Here is a 20,690-nt window from a genome sequence, read left to right as displayed (position 1 = left end):
GAAGATGGGACAGTTGAAAGGTACAAAGCAAGGCTGGTAGCTAAAGGGTACACCCAAGTTTATGGTGTTGACTATGATGAGACATTTGTTCTAGTAGCCAAGATGAATTCAATATGGGTTCTTCTATCATTGGTTGCAAACCTTGACTGGAAATTGCATCAACTAGATATAAAGAATGCCTTTTTAAATGGTGATCTGGAAGAGGATGTTTACATGGTTCAGTCTCTTGGTTTCTGTGCCAAAGAAAGTGAAAGTAAGGTGCTCAAACTAAGAAAGTCTCTCTATGGTCTAAAACAATCTCCTCGAGTGTGGTTCAGTAAATTTCATATGGCGATTCAACAAGTGGGGTTCAAGCAATGTCCGTCTGATCACACTCTCTTTGTGAAGAGATGTCAAGAACAAGTGTTTGTGTTGATAGTGTACGTAGATGATATCATCATTATAGGAAACTAGAGCATAGAAATACAAAAGTTAAAGGAATTCCTAGCCTCTCAATTTGAAATGAAAGATCTAGGCCCCCTAAAGTACTTTCTTGGAATTGAGGTTGCCCGCTCAAAAAGGGGCATCTTCATCTCTCAAAGGAAGTATATTCTAGATCTGCTACAGGATACAGGCAATTTAGGTGAAAAACCAACCAATACCCCTATGGATGTTGACCACAAGCTAGGAAATTGTGATGGTGAACTACTAAAAGATGTGAAACAATTTCAAAGATTAGTGGGAAGGTTGCATAATTTGTCCATGGCATGCCCTAAAAGACCACACATGGAGGCAGCAGAGAGGATTCTTAAGTACTTGAAGAAGTATCCAGGAACAAGGTTACTATTCAGCAAACATAATCATCTGAAGGTGGAAGTCTACACAAAAGCTAACTGGGTAGGTGTTGTGGATGATAGAAAATCCACTAGTGGGTATTGTACCTTTGTAGGAGGATATCTAGTGACATGGAGAAGTAAGAAGCAAAGTGTAGTGGCAAGGTCAAGTGGTAAAGCAGAGTATAGAGCCAATGGCAGATGGGGTGGCTGAAGTTCTTTGGCTGAAGAACCTTTTAGGGGAACTTGGGGTTACTGTCCACAATCCTATGTCCCTCTACTGTGACAATAAGGCAGCCATTAACATAGCTAGGAAGCCAATCCTATATGATAGGACCAAGCACAATGAGGTGGACAAATTCAAGGAGCTTGTAAGAATGCACCTGCGGCACCCCTTATGTCAAATCCAAGGAGCAACTTGCAGATGTTCTCACAAAAGGACTTCCACACCTGCGACACAATGAGTTGTGTGACAAGTTGGGTATGATAGATATATTCAACCCAACTTGACGGGGAGTGTTGTTAGATTTAAGCTGTTTTTTTATTCATGTTGTTAGAATGCTGTCAGCGTAGACTGCTGTCAGCATGTTCTTTCTTTATGTTTTAGGGTGTGCCACCAGGGACCTACTTGCAATTTCTCTATTTTTTATTTTTGTTATAACACATTAAAATAAAAGAGATGCTGGGTGCCGCCAGCACTCATTTCCTCGACTCTCACGCTTTTCTCTTCTTCTCCCTCCTTTCTTCTCTCCTCTCTCTTCTTCGTCTTTCTTGTAAGATTACAAAGATTAAAGAAATTCAGATTTATGGCAGATCTTGCTCCAACACCATCTAATCTGCCATAAACAAATGTTAGAGAGAAGAAAGGAAGAATACAAAGTAGATTTAAGAACCAAAAAGCAAGTGGCAACTCCCCAGTATTGTTATTTAAATAGGGCAAACTTCAAGAAGGGTACAAAGACTAAAATGCCCCCTGTGGCCAGAATTACATAAATTAACAGTATACAACATCAAAGTCCTTCAAATGTGGCACCAGAAATCCCCTAAAGTCAAACCTTGCAAAATTCTAGGGTTTCATTCTAATGAGTTGCAAGCAGATTGTACACTTGTTGACGTTGACACCATCTGTATGGGTGCAGGGTGCTGGCAATAGCAGTCTCACAGAAAACATGTTAGAGCAGATCAAACTTGAAGAGGGCTCTAATACAAAGTTGAGTAGCAATCAACTGTTTCTTGTGTGTTTAGTGTGAGAAATCAAATAAAACAGCAAACAAAAATGAGAAGGGAAGGGAATATGAGAGAGAGAGAGAGAGAGAGAGAGAGAACGGGCTGAGAATTAGTTCTCATGCCCTTATCATTGGCATTTATTTATTTATCATTTTGATAGATGATAATGAAAATTTTATTAATTAAAGAACTAAGTATATATCACACAATTCCCCACAAAGAGGGGCAAGGTGCTGCCTCCAGACTACATCATAAAGCTTATAATTGAGCCCAAAAGAGCTGATTCCTATGTACTTGTTTAGCTAGGAAGTCTGCCAGCCCATTTGCCATTCCTTCCCATTGAATTGTGACTGAAATATTTGAAGTTAGCCACTGAAATCTTCTCAAAGCCCTCCTGTACGGCCAGGCTGCCATCTCTGGTTCTTTTAGCCATCCAATAACCAATTTGGAATCACCTTGAATCATTAAATGCTCCACTGCCAACTCTTTTGCAATTTCTGCTCCTTGTAACACAGCTTGGAGTTCTGCATTTACTGAATCGCCCCAGCCTATAGGACCAGAAAATAGAGCTACAATCTGATCCTCATCATTTCTAGACTCCCCCTATTCTATATGGCCCCAAGTTGCCCAAACTACAACCATCAAAATTTAGTTTAATGAAGCCTGCATTAGGAGGCTTCCAATCCACCACCGGCTTGCTTCTGGCTGAGAAACTTTTAGCTAGTTGTTTCTAATTATTAGAACAGATCCAAGGATTTTACCCAACTTATTGAAAGGAAGGGAGATCCATCATATGGATGGCCGAACCATGTAGGGTGGCTGGGCAAATTTTCAAAAATTTCTTTTCTCCCTTCCGGGGATCATATTCCCAGTTTTAGAAAAACTCATTTTTCAATGATCGTTCTTGAAACAAATCGGACCAGATCAGAAACCAAAAGAAAGGGAAGGCAATACCTGATACGGAGTCCACACGTATAGCTCCCAAAGTAGGTGTTCACGCCCAAAGAGGGTACCAAAACCTGCCTCCACTGAAGATGGCGCAGCTTGAGATGAAGCAGGTTCAGCATTGCAGTCCATCAGCAAGAACTGCAATCCTTCAACAAGGATCAAGCAAGGGATGGTAAGCACGAATTAAATCTGATTTTTCTTGCAAAAATCAGAATCAAGATCTAATCTTGATCAGTCCAAGAAACTAGAGATCGAATAGGGTAGGGTGGCAAGAACAGAGGGAGAGAATTGAGAGTAGAAAAAGGATGAAACTGAAGCAATCCGCCCCCTTTATTTAATACCCATAAGGATCAGCTTCTCCTAATCCAATTAGGAGTTTCCTAATCCAAATCTTTATTTGGACCTGGGCTCCTTAAGTGATAAGGCTTATCCCCTTATCTTATCTACTGATCCAAACCCAGACCCGCCCCATGTCACATGACTGCTTAAGCTGTCATGTGACACCATGATTAATCATATTAATCTTGGGCCCTAGGCCCATTAAGTGGGCTTACTTCCCCTTTTAATTGCTGGCTAACTTGGCTTTCTTTGTATGGCGTGGGACCCTAACATTGATCTCACAAAAGCCATATGGGTTCAGCCTAGCCTCTGTTACAAGGCCTAGCCGAATTCACTGTTGAACACATTAAACCCCTGAGTCCATCAGTATGGGCTCTTAATGGGCCCAACATTTACACTAAATGGTCCTTGAGTCCAGACACCTTATGAAGGCCCAAGGACTATGATCTTAAGTGAGATTAGCCCATCAGATATAAAAGCCGTAAATGGTCTTACACTTAACCTCTCAGCCCATAATGATCAAACACTGCCTGACAAGAGAGGACCTCTCCCTCGACTGCAAGGTACAGTGTTGCACTCTCTGCTCAGTTGGATCCTGGGAATTAAAACTTTTTGCAAACTTTTTTCATAAAACATAATATATATTTTTTCATATAAATATATATTTTGCAAAACAAATCTCAAACACGGTTGAAATCGACTGCTGGCAGTTTTGGTTTCCAACACAGGGAAAGCAGTCCCCGATCATTCACTTTGTCCGACAAAGGGGCTGATCCTCTCATTATGATCACCCAGTTGAGCGAATTCTCAGACTGCCCCAACATACTCAGGTTTTGACCCCCGCTAAGGATCTCACTGATTGGCATATCAAAGATAGTCCAATCCAACACCTAGTGCGGTACCACAATTGAGTCTAGGGATTAGGTGTAACTTTCCAGTTTTGCCCACCAATCTCCAAGGTCCAAAGCATAACTGGAAAATGGTCCAGGTTCAGTGTTTCAAGTAAACACACACTACATGTGCTTCGAGTCTCACCCTGGTAGCTGAGACAAGCTACCCCAACCGACTTGGTTGCACATTAGTGTCAACCTTGGCAAGATAAACCTCCCCAGGTCTATCCAACGGATGAGAAGATTCTAAACTAACACGAGTCTCATAAGTATCCAACGGATGAGAACATTCTAGACTAATTACATAATGTGAATCAATTATGTACTTTTATTCATTTACAATAAATGCCTAGTGTACATAAATCTAATTGGAGCTAAGGGCATACATTGTCTAGCATTTTGTTCCTCCCACACAGTCCACACCAAAGCAGCTCTAACGCACCTCCACAAAACTCTTCCTCTTCTCTTTGGCCACCTGAAAGTTGTAGGAACAAAAAGATTGCAAATCTGCTCCAGTTCTGTCCACCTGCACAAAAAAAAAAAAAAAAAAAAAAAGCTTTTTCCCGAAGGCCTACAACAAAAGGGCAAGTGATTAGTATATGATAGCAACTTTCTCCATTTTCTTTGCATAGGGTGCACCAATTAGGAGAGATACAAAGACTAGGCCTTCTTTTTTGCAAAACATCCAAAGTGTTGATTTTCCCGAGGAGACTTCCAAATAAAGGTCTCCCACTTAAGGAGGGACAAGATTGGACCAAACTTCCTTATGAAAAGGTTGAGGCAATGGAGAGGAGAAAAAGGAAGCAAATAATGAAGCGCAAGAAAAGGATCCCGAGGGTAAAGGCTTCCAAATACAGGAATCTACAGGAGGGTCCAAGCAAATGGGGTCAATAGTTTTAAGGAGAAAAGCAACCTGGTCAAAGCTCAGAATCTCTCAAATCTCTTCTAAAACCCAGATTCCAGTTTATACCAGAAGAAAAGGATGAGGATACAAACCTTTGAATTGGTTAATTTTTAAAACACAAGATGGAATACAATGAGGGAAAGAGGTCCTTGAGTGCACAGTCACCAATCCAAACATCCTCCCAAAACAAAACCCTATCTCCAGTACAAACATCATACCTGATCAGGTTCAGAAAACGGGAAGAATACTATGAATAGCCTTCCATGGGGATTTCAGCGTAGCACGCCGAGATACACCAGCATCCCAACCATTGTCTACAACACCATGCACACTTCTTACCACTTTATGTGAAAGTCTCTTCCTTTCTAGAGGCCACCTCCACAACCATTTGCTTAATAATGATGTATTTTTCTTCCTTAGATTGCCTAATCCCAAACCCCCTACTCCTTCCTCCTACACACTATTTCCCACCTAACCACATGATCCTTCCTCCCTTCCCCTGACTCTCACAAGAAATCCCTCATGACTCTCTACCTTCAAAATCACCTTTGGTGGCATTCTAAAGACGGAAAGAAGGTACATTGGCAAGTTCGCAAGAGTAGCTCTAATTAAAGTGATCCGACCCTCGAGGGAAATGTAGTTTCTCTTCCAAACTGCCAACTTATTTGTGCACTTTTCTACAATCGAATTCCAAAATCTTCCTTCTCTTGGATTATCTCCTAGAGGCATACCCAAATACTCCAGGGCCAGCTAAAGGTAAGGCAACCTAAGGACTCTGCTACCTCACTCAACTCCTTTGTCTCCAAATTTTCCCCCACTACACAAATCTTTTCAAAATTGACCTTCAACTTCGACACACATTCCCACAATACCCTCTCTTCCTACCCTCCATCCTCTAAACATATCTAACCCATCAGCTCTCGAAATGAGCCTACTAAACACATCGGCTACAGAGGTGAAAAGGAAAGGAGAAAGATGATCCCCTTGTCTCAACCCTCTAGATGCTGGAAAGAAGTCTCTAACCACTCTGTTAACTAAAACTGAAAAATGGTAGGTTTTTAAACAAGTTTCAATCCAGCCACACCATTTCTCTACAAACCCAAAGTTCCTCAAGGATTCCAACAAAAAAGACCAATCGACCATGTCATACGCTTTCTCCAAGTCCAGTTTATATATGAAACCTTTCTTCCCCTTCTCTTGAAGTCCTCCACACATTCATTTGCTAGTCACTAGACTGATGGGTCTAAAGTCTTTCAATTGAACAATATCTCCCTTTTTAGGAATCAAAGCCAAGAAGGTGGAGTTGATCCCTGGACTTATAAAGTGAATTTCCACAAACTCCTCGAATACTGCCAACAAATCTAACTTGATGATATCCCAACAATCCTGAAAGAAAGCCATAGTGAAACAGTCAGGTCTAGGTGCTTTAGATCTATCCATTGAAAACACAACTCCCTTTATTTCTTCCAATTCAAAACCTCTTCCAACTGATTTGCCACCTCTAAGTCCAATCTAGGCCACTCTAACCCTTCCACTCTAAGCCTCACATCCCCCTATCTTTTGTAAACTGCCCTAAAATGATTCGTGAAAACATTAGCAATCTCCTTTTGATCATCCACAACTTCACCATTTATCTCTAACTTTTCAACAAAGTTTTTTCTCCTTCTTCCATTAGCGATTGCATGGAAAAATTTAGTATTACCATCCCCTTCCTAAATCCATTAATGCCTTGATTTTTGTCTCCAACACATCTCTTCCCTCATCACTATCTCTTCCAACTCCTTCAGCGTCCATCTTAAGGTCCTTTCTTCTTCTAAGAGAGAATCGTGTCCTTTTTCATCCAAATTGCTAGAGAGCCTCCTGCCAATCCAATCTAAGGATTTAAGGCCTTTGCTCAACTCCCATCAAATTATCAGTATAAATATCTCCTTAGGAGAAGCACCTCAAGTTCCAAAAAGTCCTTGAAAATAAGATATTATCCTTTACTGTGGTAATTGCCAAGAAAACAAAAGATAGCCTACATTATTATGGTGTAAAACATTTATATTATCAACGGTATATGGTTTTCCAATTTTTTTATTTTTTTTAAAAGAAACTATATACAATTGATAATATACATGTTGTACACCACAATAGTGTAGGCTATATCTCATTCTCTTTGTAGTAACCTTACAGTGAATGAGGGGATTTTTGTCAATCTTTTACCAAGTATATTCCACCTCAGAAAAGCAACAACAAATTGTCCACACCACTTTGAAATATGAAAAGGCAAACATGAGATATTAATCTATAGGAGCCCACCTTTTTTGTATCTATAGTACATTATATCAACTGGCAGTTCTGAACATTCCAGCAACTTCAAGATTCCCCTCCCTCCATTAAGACTTGAATATAGCACAACTTCTACCTTTCTTCTCCGTGAAAGGCCAGCACTGAGGTTCAGGAAAAAAAGTAAACTTATTTTAAGTAAACTAAGATCACAAATCAAATTAATGGGCACTCATAACATCCGCAGACTAGTTGAGCTTAAGTGATGAGGTACCCCCATTTAATCAGCTTTATACTGTACCCTCCCATACACCCAAACCAACTCAAATTATAAAAATACAACCTTTGCATCCATGGAAATCCTTCAAAACAAGAGATCACATAGAAAGAAAAGAAACAGTATACAAAAAAAATAGAGCTAGAAGCAGACAACAGCAATCAAAAAACCACAACAAACAGCAAATAGAACAGGCTCCTACAAATAAGGTTTTCAGATGTACATGTACAGAGTAAGATTTGTCTTGAACAAAAACGACAAAATGATGAAACAGTAATTTAAAAGGGTAAGAGAACGGAGCCTCCACTTCCAGGCACTGAAGAGACTGCAAGTACTAGCACCCTTCCTTCAGCACCCCAACCTTTATTTCCTGACCTTGATGTCCCAATTGCCATAAAAAAGGGTGAGAGAAACTGCACCAACATTGTATCTCCAAATACATTTCCTATGAGTTACTTTCCTAATACTATTATTCCTTTATATCCTCTATTTCTTCTCAGACTATCTCCAAATCTATATCAGAAGCTCTTTCAGAGTCAAAATGGAGGGATGTGAAGATAACTGAGATAGAAGCATTGCATAAAAATGATGCATGGATTTGCCTGTAGGGAAGGACCTTGTGGGGTGAAAATGGGTCTATACCATCAAGTATCATGCAAATGGATCCATTGAGAGGTTTAAAGCCTGATTGGTTGCAAAGGGGTACACACAGATATATGGGGTGGACTACTTAGAGATATTTGCTCCTATTGCTAAGATGACCTCTGTAAGGGTTTTGTTATCTCTAACAGCGAACTTCGGTTGGCCCTTATATCAGTTTGATGTAAAGAATGCCTTCTTAAATGGGGATCTGCATGCAGAAGTATGCATGCCCCTCTCTCTTGGGATGAATGATAACGATATGCAGGGAAAAGTCTGTAAACTAAAGAAATCACTTTATGGCCTTAGGCAATCACCTAGAGCATGGTTTGAGAGGTTTTAGGTAGCCCTTATCAAATTCGACTATATCCAAACCATAGTTTTCAAGGTGCCAAGGCGAGGCTAGGTGACAGGGGGGCACCTTGTCGCCTTGTCACCTAGGCGATGGATTTTTTTCTGGTATTTCCCTAGGTACCATAACCATATTTCCTTAATAATTATTCATAATTTTCATAAGAAAAGTATAGTGTTCATGTTAAAATATAGAAAATCAACATATTCATGAGAAGAAAAGAAAAAGTAGAAAATGTGTTGACTAGACAAAATTTTAAGTTCTTCCTTATTGGTTCAGGCTTTAAAGTCTTTGGGGGTTCAATACAGCATTTAGCAATGTTTATATTGATTCAACCCTAACAAATAAGAAAAATACTAAAAAACAATTAGTAATATAAACACAAAAAATGAATAATAGTGCCTATTTTATAATTATAATGTCAAAAAATAAAGAATAAAAAAGTATTTTATAATACATAGTACAAAACTTGAGCCTCAAAGGGCACCTTGTCGCCTAGACATCACCTTCACAACTATGATCCAAACACAGTCGGATCACAACCTCTTTGCAAAGAAGAGAGCTACTTCTACCACTTTCTTGATTGTTTATGTAGATGATATAGTAGTGACTAGTGATGATGTGTAGGAGGTTGATAGTCTCAAGAGGTTTCTCAATACTGAATTTGAAATCAAGGATTTAGGGGAATTGAGTTACTTCTTGTAGATTGAGGTTTCTAGATCCAAAGATGGCATCTTCTTTTCTAGGCGCAAGTATGTACTTGATTTACTTACTAAGATGGAAAATCTTGGGGATAAGTCAGTTGCTACACCCATTGATTTGCATCATAAACAGTTTAGTTCTGACGAAAAATGTTGGATGTAGGGGAGTGTTTCAAAGGCTACTTCAGATGTTGTTGTATCTCTGCATGACCAACCTTAATATTTTCTACAGTTAGTGTTATCAGTCAATTCATGCATGCTCTTGGGATACACACATGGCTACAGCAGAGAGGATCTTGTGCTACTTGAAATCATGGTTTCAAATGTCGCGAAATGTTGCTAATGTCGCCTGGCATATGTTGATGTCGAGGCTCACTAACATGAAAATGGATGGTAATATAAAAATTACATTATTTTGGTCGACATTTCCTATATTTTGGAAATGTCGACCAAGTCGGTCCAAATAACCAAAAAAAAGAGAGTTTTTCCTATTATGTCAACAGGATGTCGACTAATGTACATTAATAATATAATATATTAGTATATTATATTAATATAATACAATATATTAATATAAATTATTCCATTAATAATTTCTATTTAATATTTCAAATAAAATATTTATAAAAAAGAATTAAAAAATATAAAAACAAAGAATAAATTAATTACTTTATAATATAAAACATAAAATATTTTCAAGTAATAAAATATTAACTAGTTAGTATTTTTTAAAATGTTCATTAAAATCAGAAAATGTTTATTAAATTTTATAATAAATCATATTCTACATTTAATATAAAAAATCAGAATAAATTTATTAAATTGTATACTAAATCATAATTTATTATCAATTTAGTATTAAAAATCATAATAAATTCATTAAGTTTAATAAGAAATCAGAATTTATCATAATCTTAATAGTACAAAAAGGAGAATCAGTTTGTTAAATTTATAATAAAACATAATGTATTATAACTTTAATATTTAAAAAATCAGAATATATGTATTTCTATTTACTAGTGTGGAATAAATATATTAGAATTTATAATAAGTCAGAAAAAAATAAGAAAAGAAAATATCAGATAACCTTGTAAAAACATCAAAATGCATAATAAATCAGTAAATCATCATTTACTAATTTGTTATTGATCTTAGTTTCTTAGCTTTATATAATGGTTGGGAATAAGATAATAGTCTAGAAATATGTATTAATGCTTCTTTTATCATTTTACAAAATATCATTGCATATTTCCACATATTTCATAATATTTCCACAATGTCTCTAATTTTTACAATATTTCCGCTTGACATTTCCGACATTTCCGACATATGTCCTATATTTTGGTAAGCGACATTTCCATCGACATCGACATTTTAAACCCTGATTGAAATATACACCAGTTAAGGATACTTTGTTTGGGAAGAATGGCAACATGAAACTAGAAGCCTGCACATGCAAATTGAGCAGGTTGTGTTGATGACAAGCGGGCTAGGTCTTCAACTAAAGCAGAGTATAGGGCTATGGCCCATGGTGTGTCAGAATTATTATGTTCACGGTCTTTGGTGGAGGAAATGGGCATTAGTTATGATAAACCACTAATGTTGTATCGTGACAACTAGGCTACCATCAATGTAACACATAACCCTATACATCATGATCAGATCAACAATATTTAAGTGGATAGACACTTCATCAGTGAAAGAGTAGCACCAGGAGAAGTGTGCCTACCTTTCATTGCTTCTGAAGATACATCTAAGATTGAGAGGGAGTGTAGCAATGTTGTGCCAGATGGAACCATAGGAAGACAGCATTCTTTTGATTTTTCTTTTAGGTTAATGGGCTTCACACATATGGACCTGTTAACAACGTTTATTTGTTCTTTTTAGTAGCCACCCTCTTAAGGGGTTTCTTGCAATTACATCAAGATTTGTATTTAGAATTAATAAAAGTTAATTAGGAGAGGGAATGAAAATAGATCATACTTCTCATCTCCATCCTCCTTTTCTTCCATTGTTCTTCTCTTCTCTCCTATTCTTATTTCTTCCTTCCTTCTTTTTGATTATTCCAATTCTCTATTGCTGGTTTTTCTACTGTAACCAAATTTATAGTTGCATCCTATAAGGCCTATAGATTCATAAAGTTCACTTAAATTTCCTTAGTGACACAACTGAGATGAGACAACAGGCAAGAATGCTGCAAAAATCATGTGAATTGATCATACTAAAAGGAAAGAACATAAAACAGAATAATGCCTAGCTTATTAGTGAACAAAAGTTATGACACCCAAAAGTATTGATAAAAAAATTATGAAACCCAATCTTGTTAAAAAGTGGGTGAGGGGGGGGGGGGGGGGGGAAGAGGAAAGAAAGTGAAAAATAGCTTATACCTGGAGAGCTAAAATCCGATCTTCCACCGTATCTTTAACAGTTAAACGTGAAACAGTTACTTGACGAGTCTGCCCAATTCTATGCGCCCGGTCAACAGCCTGATCTTCTGTTGTTGGATTCCACCAAAGATCAAGAAGAATAACATGACAAGCAGCAACCATGTTTAAGCCAAGGTTTCCTGCTTTGAGTGACATCAGCATAACAGTCACCTGCAATAAAAAGTATAATTTGATGTAAGTAAAAATACTATAGCTATAACCGAAGCCCATGGTAGACAACAAAACATTATGACAATTATATGTTGGTACATAAATAATGAGCACCCAAAATAGTAGCAACATGAGACTCCTACTAATTTTATTTACTCTCTGAAGACTTTAAAGCCCAAATTCATATCCCAGTTTCCCCATGAACTAATCTGCTAGAACTTTGACCAAGCTCCAGTTTGCCCACCAAAAAGAAAACATAAGCAGCCATAACCACTTGATTATTTTTGTTAGGGAGTCAAACCTCTGGATCACCATTGAAATCTTTCACAGCCTTGTCTCTCAAAGCCAAGGACATCGTCCCATCAAGTCTTCTGTACTGGATAAAAGAATCTTTCAGTGAAATCTCAAGTAAGTCCAGCATCCTAGTCCACTGGGAGAAAACAATGGCCTTGGTTGGTCCTTCACTTCGAGAGTTTGAATCTATGTCCCTTTGTTTTGCAGCATTAACCTCAGAGAAGCACTGCTCCGAGTGTGTAGTTTCAGAAGATAAAGAAACTTCATTATGCCTCCATCCTTCAGAATAAATTTCCGCACTTGACTCTTTTAATTTACAATGAGACAATAGAATATCAAGAGCAGCTCTGATTTTGGAAGAACTATATATATTCTGTGGAACTACAGATTTCTCAGCAACTTCAAAAGCATTCTTGGAATAACTACCAAGATCATCAGAAATAGAACTTCTTAAAGTAGCTCTAGAAAATACAACATTAGAACCAAGTTGTTCTTTGCATTGAGGAGCAGGGCATGTGTTATCATCACCCGTTAAATATTCAGATACACACTGATAACAAAAGACATGACCACATATCGTAACAACAGCATCCTCAGGTAGGTCCTGCAAAAGTATCAGATGTCATAATGGCCCAGAAGGATGGATAAAAAGTTTACATATAAAATATTGTACCTTCAAATAAAAAGAACTAGTTGGTTGTATGGGAGAATATCTAACATAATTAACAGAAACAACACTTTTGCAGTTCCTCATCTAAACATCATTACCATTGTTGCATGGACTCTCCTAAATGGATGAAGTGTCCCCTTGGACAAGTGCCAGTTGACGGCACCCCATGGACAGCTAATGTACATGATGGCTACTATTTTTTCCTATGGAACGTTGATAAGTCACAAACATAAGTAGTATGCACTATTGCACTTTTCCTTTAGACATCTAAATACATGTCCTTTCATCTTGCTGAGTCAGACTTCTGGACATATATTAGATTCTGAATTTTGTGCCAAAGTCCATGCAACACTGATTATGCAACTCTTGGCCATTTACTTTGTAGCTATCCTTTTATAGGGCCACCATAATTGTTGGGAAAGGTATCCAAGAGTTGCATAAACTCATTCTTTATTACAACTCTTCCATTTTGTAATAAACAAAATTTGGAAAGGTAAAAGCGAATAAAAATATCCTCTGACCAACTCTGCATGTGAAGGAGCAATCACACTCAAGCATAAAGGAAATGTACAAAAGAATACATGAACACCATAAGGAGAATCATATTACTCATAAGTAGATCAGATACTAGAGAAAACCAATGTCATCTCCAGCTTCCAAAATTTGATCCTCTCAAATTCATTGTATTGGGAAAAAGTAACTGAATTACATGAGAATGAAAAAAAGAGTTTATATAACTCCAATATTTCAGGAAAGAGTAAATGAATTATAATAGAATGAAAAAGGTGTGTACATAAGAGTGTACAGATCTGCACAAGATATAGACAAAAAGCAGCTCATGCCTAAGAAAAGCTACTTAGGAAAGGTGCACTGAATTAGGGTTGAAACTCGAGCGGGTTGGGTGGGGCTGAAGGTCAACCCAAGCCCAACCCTAAAGAGACAAACATTGCACACGGGCCAGGCCCAACCCAAGGTGGAGCCCAAGCTGATCAACCTAGGCCCAACCTGAGCTTAACCCATTACAACTCAGGATAGGTTTGGGCTTTGGTTGGGCCAGGTTGTCTTGGGAGAGTTGGTTGGGTTTGAAAGTATTTATGTATATATTTTTATATATCCATCTTTTATTGGGCTTTATGGCCCAAATTAAGAGTGGAATTGATTGAAAATCTGTACAATTTTCATTGCAAATGTACCAATACATATTTTATACTAGGGCTGTTCACAAAATGGTAAAAACCGACCAAAGTGGTCTGATTCGACCAATTTTGTAGTTTTCAAAGACAGTCTTTTTCGGTTTAGAAAACTTCAGAACTCAATAGTTTAGTTCGGTTGTGGGTTATGCTTTTATAAACTGAATCAAATCCAACCTGAACTGACTTAAGTAACCCAAAAAACCTAACATCTTACCTATCTTTTTTTTTTTTGATAAATAACCCAATTATGCATTACCTATCTTCAAATGTCCAAAAGACAACCCAATTATGCATTTAATTCAAAGCTAATGTCTAAAAGGCAAAGGCTATCAACAATGATTTTGGTTATGTTTAATTCAAAATGTATAAACTAATATCAATCAAAATATAATAATTTCTTTTTATTATTTTCTTATTTGTTAGGGTTTAATCAACATAGACATTGCTAACTGCTGTATTGAACCTCAAAGACTTACTTTAAAACCTGAACCGATAAGGAAGAACTTAAAAGAAAAAGAAAAAATAAATTGTCTAATCAACACTTATTCTTCCTCTTTTCCAATAAGAAAAATTGGGGTTCAGCCCCTATATTTTTTTATTTTTCTTTTTTTTTCTTCTTTTTCTTCTAATGAATATGTTCATTTTCTATACTTTAACATGAAGTTTATACTTTTCTTATGAAAATTACAGATATTTATCAAGGAAATATGACTATGGAACCAAGGGAACTACCATAGGATATATGTTTTTACTTAAAAACATCCATCTCCTAGGCAACTAGAAGACAAGGTGCTCCTTGTCAACAAGCCTCACCTTGGCACCTTGAAAACTATGACACAAATGTAAGATTAAAGAGTGGAACAAAGAGCACTTTGAAAGAATTGAGGAGAGGAAATTATGAGTAACTTCCCAAACTGAGCATTTGGATAACAAGGAGAGTCAAGGGTTGTTAAGAGAAGAAGACAAGGTCTTGAGATGGCTTTCGTAAAAAGAACTAGAAGAAATCTTGCTGAGGGAAGAGATGCTGGAGGCAAAAGTCAAGGCACCAATGGATTAAAGAGGGGGATGACAATACTAAGTTTTTCCATGCACTTGCTAATGGAAGGAAGAATTTCGTAGAGAAATTAGAAGTGAATCGTGAGATTCTAGTGGATCAAGAAGAGACTGCCAAGTGATTTGTGGATCATTTTAAGGTAGTATTTAAAAGGCAAGATGATGCAAGGGTTACTATGGATGGATTGAATTGGTTGAGTTTGAACCCTAAGTTGGCAAGTGTTGGAAAAGGATTTTCAGTTGGAGGCTAGTTGGATTTAAGGGTGTTTGAAAACATGATATTATTTGGTTGTAATTAATGGGGTGGTTAGAAATTTCTTTCCAACCACCAGAGGTTTGAGACAAGGAGGCCCCTTCTCTCAGTCTCTCCTTATTTATCTTGGTAGCTAAGGTTTTCAGTATCTTGAGAGCTGATAGTTTGGATCTCTTTAGAGGTTGGAGGGTAGGGACGGAGAGCACAATTCTGACACATTTGCAGTTTGTTGATGGTATAATCATTTACTTATCAAAACTATTTATAAGCTCTGGCCACATTTAACTTCTAAGAATGTGTCTCTACAGAACTATTCCATATCTCCTTCAGCATCCATCCACAATAGTGTTGTTTAATGTATGGTTGCACAGAGTTCACCAACCAACCCATACAAATATAGTTTTCCTGTATCCCTTTCTCATAAGTAGGATTGTCCTCCTTAGGTTTCTTCTTACCACCTGTGAGATTCCCCACTCCCAAACCAAGTCTGGATTTTATTCCTTTCTTGAGTTCCGCTTAAGATTGTTCCTTTAACCCAAAAACTGCAATATGGAGTATTTTGAAAACAAAAACAACCAACCAAACCTTCATTACTGACCTCCAAGTGAGAAACCAACAAGAGTACCACTAGTTCTAGGGTTTCAGACAACCTTGCAACCTGGGAGAATAGGTAAAACACCAGCTGCTCCGTCCAAGAGTTCCAGAAACTTGTCCAAGTTGAATCGATCTCAAAAAGGCTTCAAGAGAAATTGCCCAATGTTTAAGTGCCACTCTAGGTCAAACCCCTTAATCTAAAATACTTCTCTAGTCGGACAGGGTTTGAGCTGAATCTCCAAGCACCAATCTTGGGGTTCAAAACTAATCAAAAAATTCTCCAAAAACCTCCACAAATGAGGCCGCATCAAACACTTACAATCAGCAACTTAGTTCTCCATACACACTACCAACTGGAAGGTGTATGTGATTAAATGAGAGAGAAAAAGAAAACTTTGGATGCTCTGATACCAAGATGAATAAAACAGAAATAAGAAAAGGTATTTAATCAAGAAAAAGAGGTGTTGCAAGAGAAGTAGGAAGTCAGAGCAAAAAGAGAGAAGAAAGTAGAAGAGTGTGACGGAGAAGAGAGAATCATAGTCCTCTCCAGTCCCCTATTCACATCTTTTATTAGTTTCACGATAATGAATAATAAATAAATACCCTTAACAGGGCGGCTGGTAATAAACATAAAGATAAATGGTTGAGTTGATTCCATGAAATGAGAACATGCACAAGGAAAAGCTGTACTAAGGCTCTGCCTTGGAGAACAGAGAAGAAATTTCCTAGCTCTCAGTTATTCATTTTTCTGGACACCACAATAAGCTTGTTTGCCTTGGGGAACAGAAGTAAAATTTCTTTAGCCTTCAGTTTTTTATTGCTCATTCTCCTGCTATTATTTCATTAATAAAGTTTTCCTTGATCTGTTATCAATCAAAAGTTGCTTCTAGAGATAACTTCATGAGGAAATAATCTATTGAGATTACACCAGACAGGTCACCTCCTTGGAGATTATTTTATCAACAAGTACCTCATTAAGATTAAAATGCGGACAAGTCAACTATGGAGAAAAATCTTGAGTAATTTTTTCAACTTTTGTTAAGAACACAATTGGTTGAGTATGCACATGCAGCAGCAAGATCAACACTTATTTATTGGGATTAAAATAGAATAAAAACTTACAATGGAACAAAAAATTACGAGGTTTTACAAGGGGAAAAAAACTTACACTGCATACACTACAAATTGTAGTTTCCAAAACATTTAATAGATTAATTAGCATTTCCCTTGGGAGTTTCCTAGCCATCTCAAAGGAAGCTTTTCCCACAGAATCAGAATGAAATCCTTTAACAAGACAAGGATGGTCACAAGCCTGACGAAGACGCAAAAGCATCAATAAAATATTTGCATAATTTTGGTTCACTGTGCCAGCATCAGCATATTCCTGCAAGGTAATATTAGTAGCTTCAAGAATAAGCACGAAAATATACATGTTTACAAACTTTAGAGTACAATGGAAAACACAACCTCAGTTCACAATAGATGACAACTTTGACCAAGCAAGTGCACAAGAAATTTGAAATCTATGAAATGATGGCTAAACGATTATGCAGGGAAACATATAAAATGTATACAATTTTCTTATAAAAGATTTCTCAATGTAACTTTTGTATCTGTAGAGAACACTAAAGTGGATCCCACTAAGGTGGTCCCCACTGTTCGTATGTCAGCAATAAGTTATGATTAGGATTAGTCTTTTATGATAAGATTAGGATTAGTCTTTTATGATTTCAGCTTTATCTTATCTTGCCATGTAAGCAATTCTCCTTTTATAAGTATCTATGTATATAAATTTAAGAGTGGGGCGGCTGTTTCAAAACAACCAACTCTCTCTTTTCTCAAAGTCTCTCTCAAGCTCTCTCTCTCTCTTCTCCCTCTTCTTTCCTTATTCTTTTCTTTTTTTTTTTCTTCTCTTTTAAGTGTCTGTTCAATCTTGAACAACTACTTGGTATCAGAGCATTCGATCTAGGGTTTCTCATGTGGAATTAATTCAACCAACCACATGAGAATTATTTAGGGCTGAAAGATTTTTTTCATTCGACTGATTCTTGGAGATTACAAGAAGTCTTAAACAACTGTCCAAGGATTGAAAAGTCCTCCTTGTAATCAGGAAGAATCAGAGAAGAATTAAGTGATCAAGGTTAGGTCTTTGATCAAGATTGGAGGTGCCAATCAGATTTTTTGGTTATCTCATCAAGACTGAAGTTGGCGATCAAGAAGATTTTCTCAAAGATCAGTTCTGTTTTCAGAAGTTTCTGGGGTTGATCAGAATCAATATCAGTTTTGAGCAAAACTGAAGTTGGCGATCAGAATTTCAGGAAGATTTTTGAATCAAGATCAGTTTTTCAGAAATTTCTGGGTAAGGTCTTATTCCTTCTTGAGGTCAGCAGCAAGGATAGCCTAATTTGTGAGGTACGACTATATAGAATTTTTTTTCTTTTCTCTTCTAGGGTTTTAAGAGAAAACCCTGAAATCCAGGACTGTTACTGTGTCCGGATAATCTGTTTAGGAGTTCTGTACCCAGTTCTGCTGAAACCTAGGCCAACTGCTATTAGTTCTCAGGTTCAGTAGGCTGATTGATACAGTGATACAGTGAATTGGAAAGTTTTTTTTACTGAATCTGTTTTCTGTTTCTAGACCTACTGTCGTTAGTTTTCAAACCCATTAGGCTGATTGTTACAGTAAATGGAAGGTGTTTTTTTGCTTAACCCCTAACCAAGAATGGAGTTCAAGAGCCAAGGGGAGGGTGTTTTTGGAACTGGTTCAGGTAATATGATTGAGAACACTTTCCAGATTACAACTGTTAAGTTTGATGGGTCAAATTACTTAGAATGGGCTCAATCAGCCATGATAGCCATTGGGGGAAGAGGAAAACTAAACTATTTTGCTAGGGGATATGAAGGAACCAACTAAGGGGGATCCCACTTATGCTAAGTGGATTCAAGAGAATTATTTGGTGATGACATGATTGTGCAACTCTATGCAGCCACACATCATCCGAAATTACTTATGGGCAAAAACAGCTAAGGAAATTTGGGATGTTGTGAAAGAAACCTACTCTCAACCCCTTAACGTTGCTAGGGCTTATGAGCTGAAATGTGAGGTTAAAAATCTCAAGCAAGGTGAGAAACAAGTTTCTGTTTATTTTTCAATCTTAAAATCCCTGTGGCATGAAATTGATCACCTTGAATCAATTGAATGGGAAAGTCAGAAGGATGCACAGACTTACAGAAAGCAGATTGAAACTAATAGTGTTTGAATTCCTGGCTGGTCTAAACTCTGAATATGATATCGTGAGACAGCAATTGTTGACAAGAGACAGTATAACTCTATACCAGGCCTATTCCTTAGTACGCAGCGAAAAGACTAGGAGAAAAGTTATGCTACAACAACAGCCTTTTGAATCAGCTCTAGCAGCAGTTAAGCCCAAATCTGAGGGTGATAAGGAAAGAGACATGAAAAAGGAAGCTAATAAGGACCTAGTATGTAAGCATTGCAAGAAACCTAAACATACTAAAGATACCTGTTGGAAGTTGCATCCACATCTAGTTCCAGCAAAAACTCAAAAACAAAAAGAGGAATGCAAAGATGGCTGTTAACACTGATAGTACAACCTCATCTAGCACAAAAGGCACTCCTTTAGACACCCTAGCTTCTGTCCGAGCTGCTCTAATTCAGTTGGAAAATAAAGTTGGTAATTCAGCTCCACCTCCTCAGACAGCATAAGCACCCCCTACCTCAACTTTTGCTCATTCAGGTAATCAGGCCTCAGCTCACCATGCCTCGGCTACAGGTAATACAGAACATTCATGGATAATAGATTCAATAGCATCTGACCATATGATTGGCTTGCCGTCACTGTTTACTACCTATCACTTATCTTCCAATAGAGACAAAGTGCCCATTGTTGATGGCTCCATCATTCCTATTTCTGGCAAGGGAGACATCAAGTTGTCTAATGCCATTTCCTTCTCTTTGGTTTTGCATGTTCCTAAGCTTAGTACTAATTTGCTTTCAGTTAGTAGCATTACAAAAAACCAGAATTATTCAGTAATCTTTTTCTTGGTTTGATGTGTTTTTCAGGATCTGGAGACAAGGAAGGTGATTGGGACTAGCCGTAAGGCAAATGGAGTCTATCTGTTTGGAGGGAGTTCTCATTGGAAAAGATAGTGAGACTAAGAGGTCTTGTGTTTCTCAGTCTGTTGATCAGGCTATGCTATGGCACAATAGAATGGGTCATTTAACTTTTCGGGCTTTGAAGAGTTTGTTTCCCAATTTATTTGAATCTATCTAGATGTCTAGATTGAAATGTGAGAGTTGTGAACTTACAAAACGCTGCAAGACAACCTATTCATTAAGTAATAATAATAGAAGTAATATTCCCTTTGAAATTGTGCATACTGATGTTTGGGGACCTTACCATACCACTGCCATGGGGGGGTACAGATATTTCCTACTGTTTGTTAATGATTATACTCGTTTTTCGTGAGTTTATCTCATGTGTTCTCGAGATGAGGTTCCAACACTAACTCGGATCTTTCTTCAGATGATTTTAACCCAATTTGGGGTCCAAATCAAAATTTTTAGATTTGATAATGCGAAAGAATATTTTGCAAACCCATTAGCCTCCTATTTGCTTGAACATGGGATTATCCATCAGAGTACCTGTCCTCGTACAC

The 20,690-nt window shown here is 37.4% G+C and overlaps 1 protein-coding gene across 5 annotated transcripts in view; it reads right to left on the bottom strand.

Moving 5' to 3' along the window:
• LOC148860814 (helicase-like transcription factor CHR28) overlaps window positions 1-20,690 on the bottom strand; it is an 89,319-nt gene that overhangs the window by 17,164 nt on the left and 51,465 nt on the right. For 3 of the 5 annotated variants that reach the window (XM_088941217.1, XM_088941218.1, XM_088941219.1), the window contains exons 9-11: window positions 17,180-17,395; window positions 12,256-12,852; window positions 11,745-11,954 (exon numbers count right to left, since the gene is read on the bottom strand). In XM_088941217.1, coding sequence (XP_088797343.1) covers window positions 11,745-11,954; window positions 12,256-12,852; window positions 17,180-17,395 — 1,023 coding nt within the window. Of the gene's footprint in view, window positions 1-7,421; window positions 7,553-11,744; window positions 11,955-12,255; window positions 12,853-17,179; window positions 17,396-20,690 lie in introns of all 5 variants that reach the window. The other 2 variants (XR_016094891.1, XM_088941220.1) reach the window with 2 other exon arrangements.

This window comes from Nelumbo lutea, chromosome 4 (assembly GCF_056320005.1).
Source record: "Nelumbo lutea isolate HS-2025 chromosome 4, American lotus-T2T, whole genome shotgun sequence".
Lineage (NCBI taxonomy): Eukaryota > Viridiplantae > Streptophyta > Magnoliopsida > Proteales > Nelumbonaceae > Nelumbo > Nelumbo lutea.
This window is presented reverse-complemented; position numbering and strand designations above follow the sequence as displayed.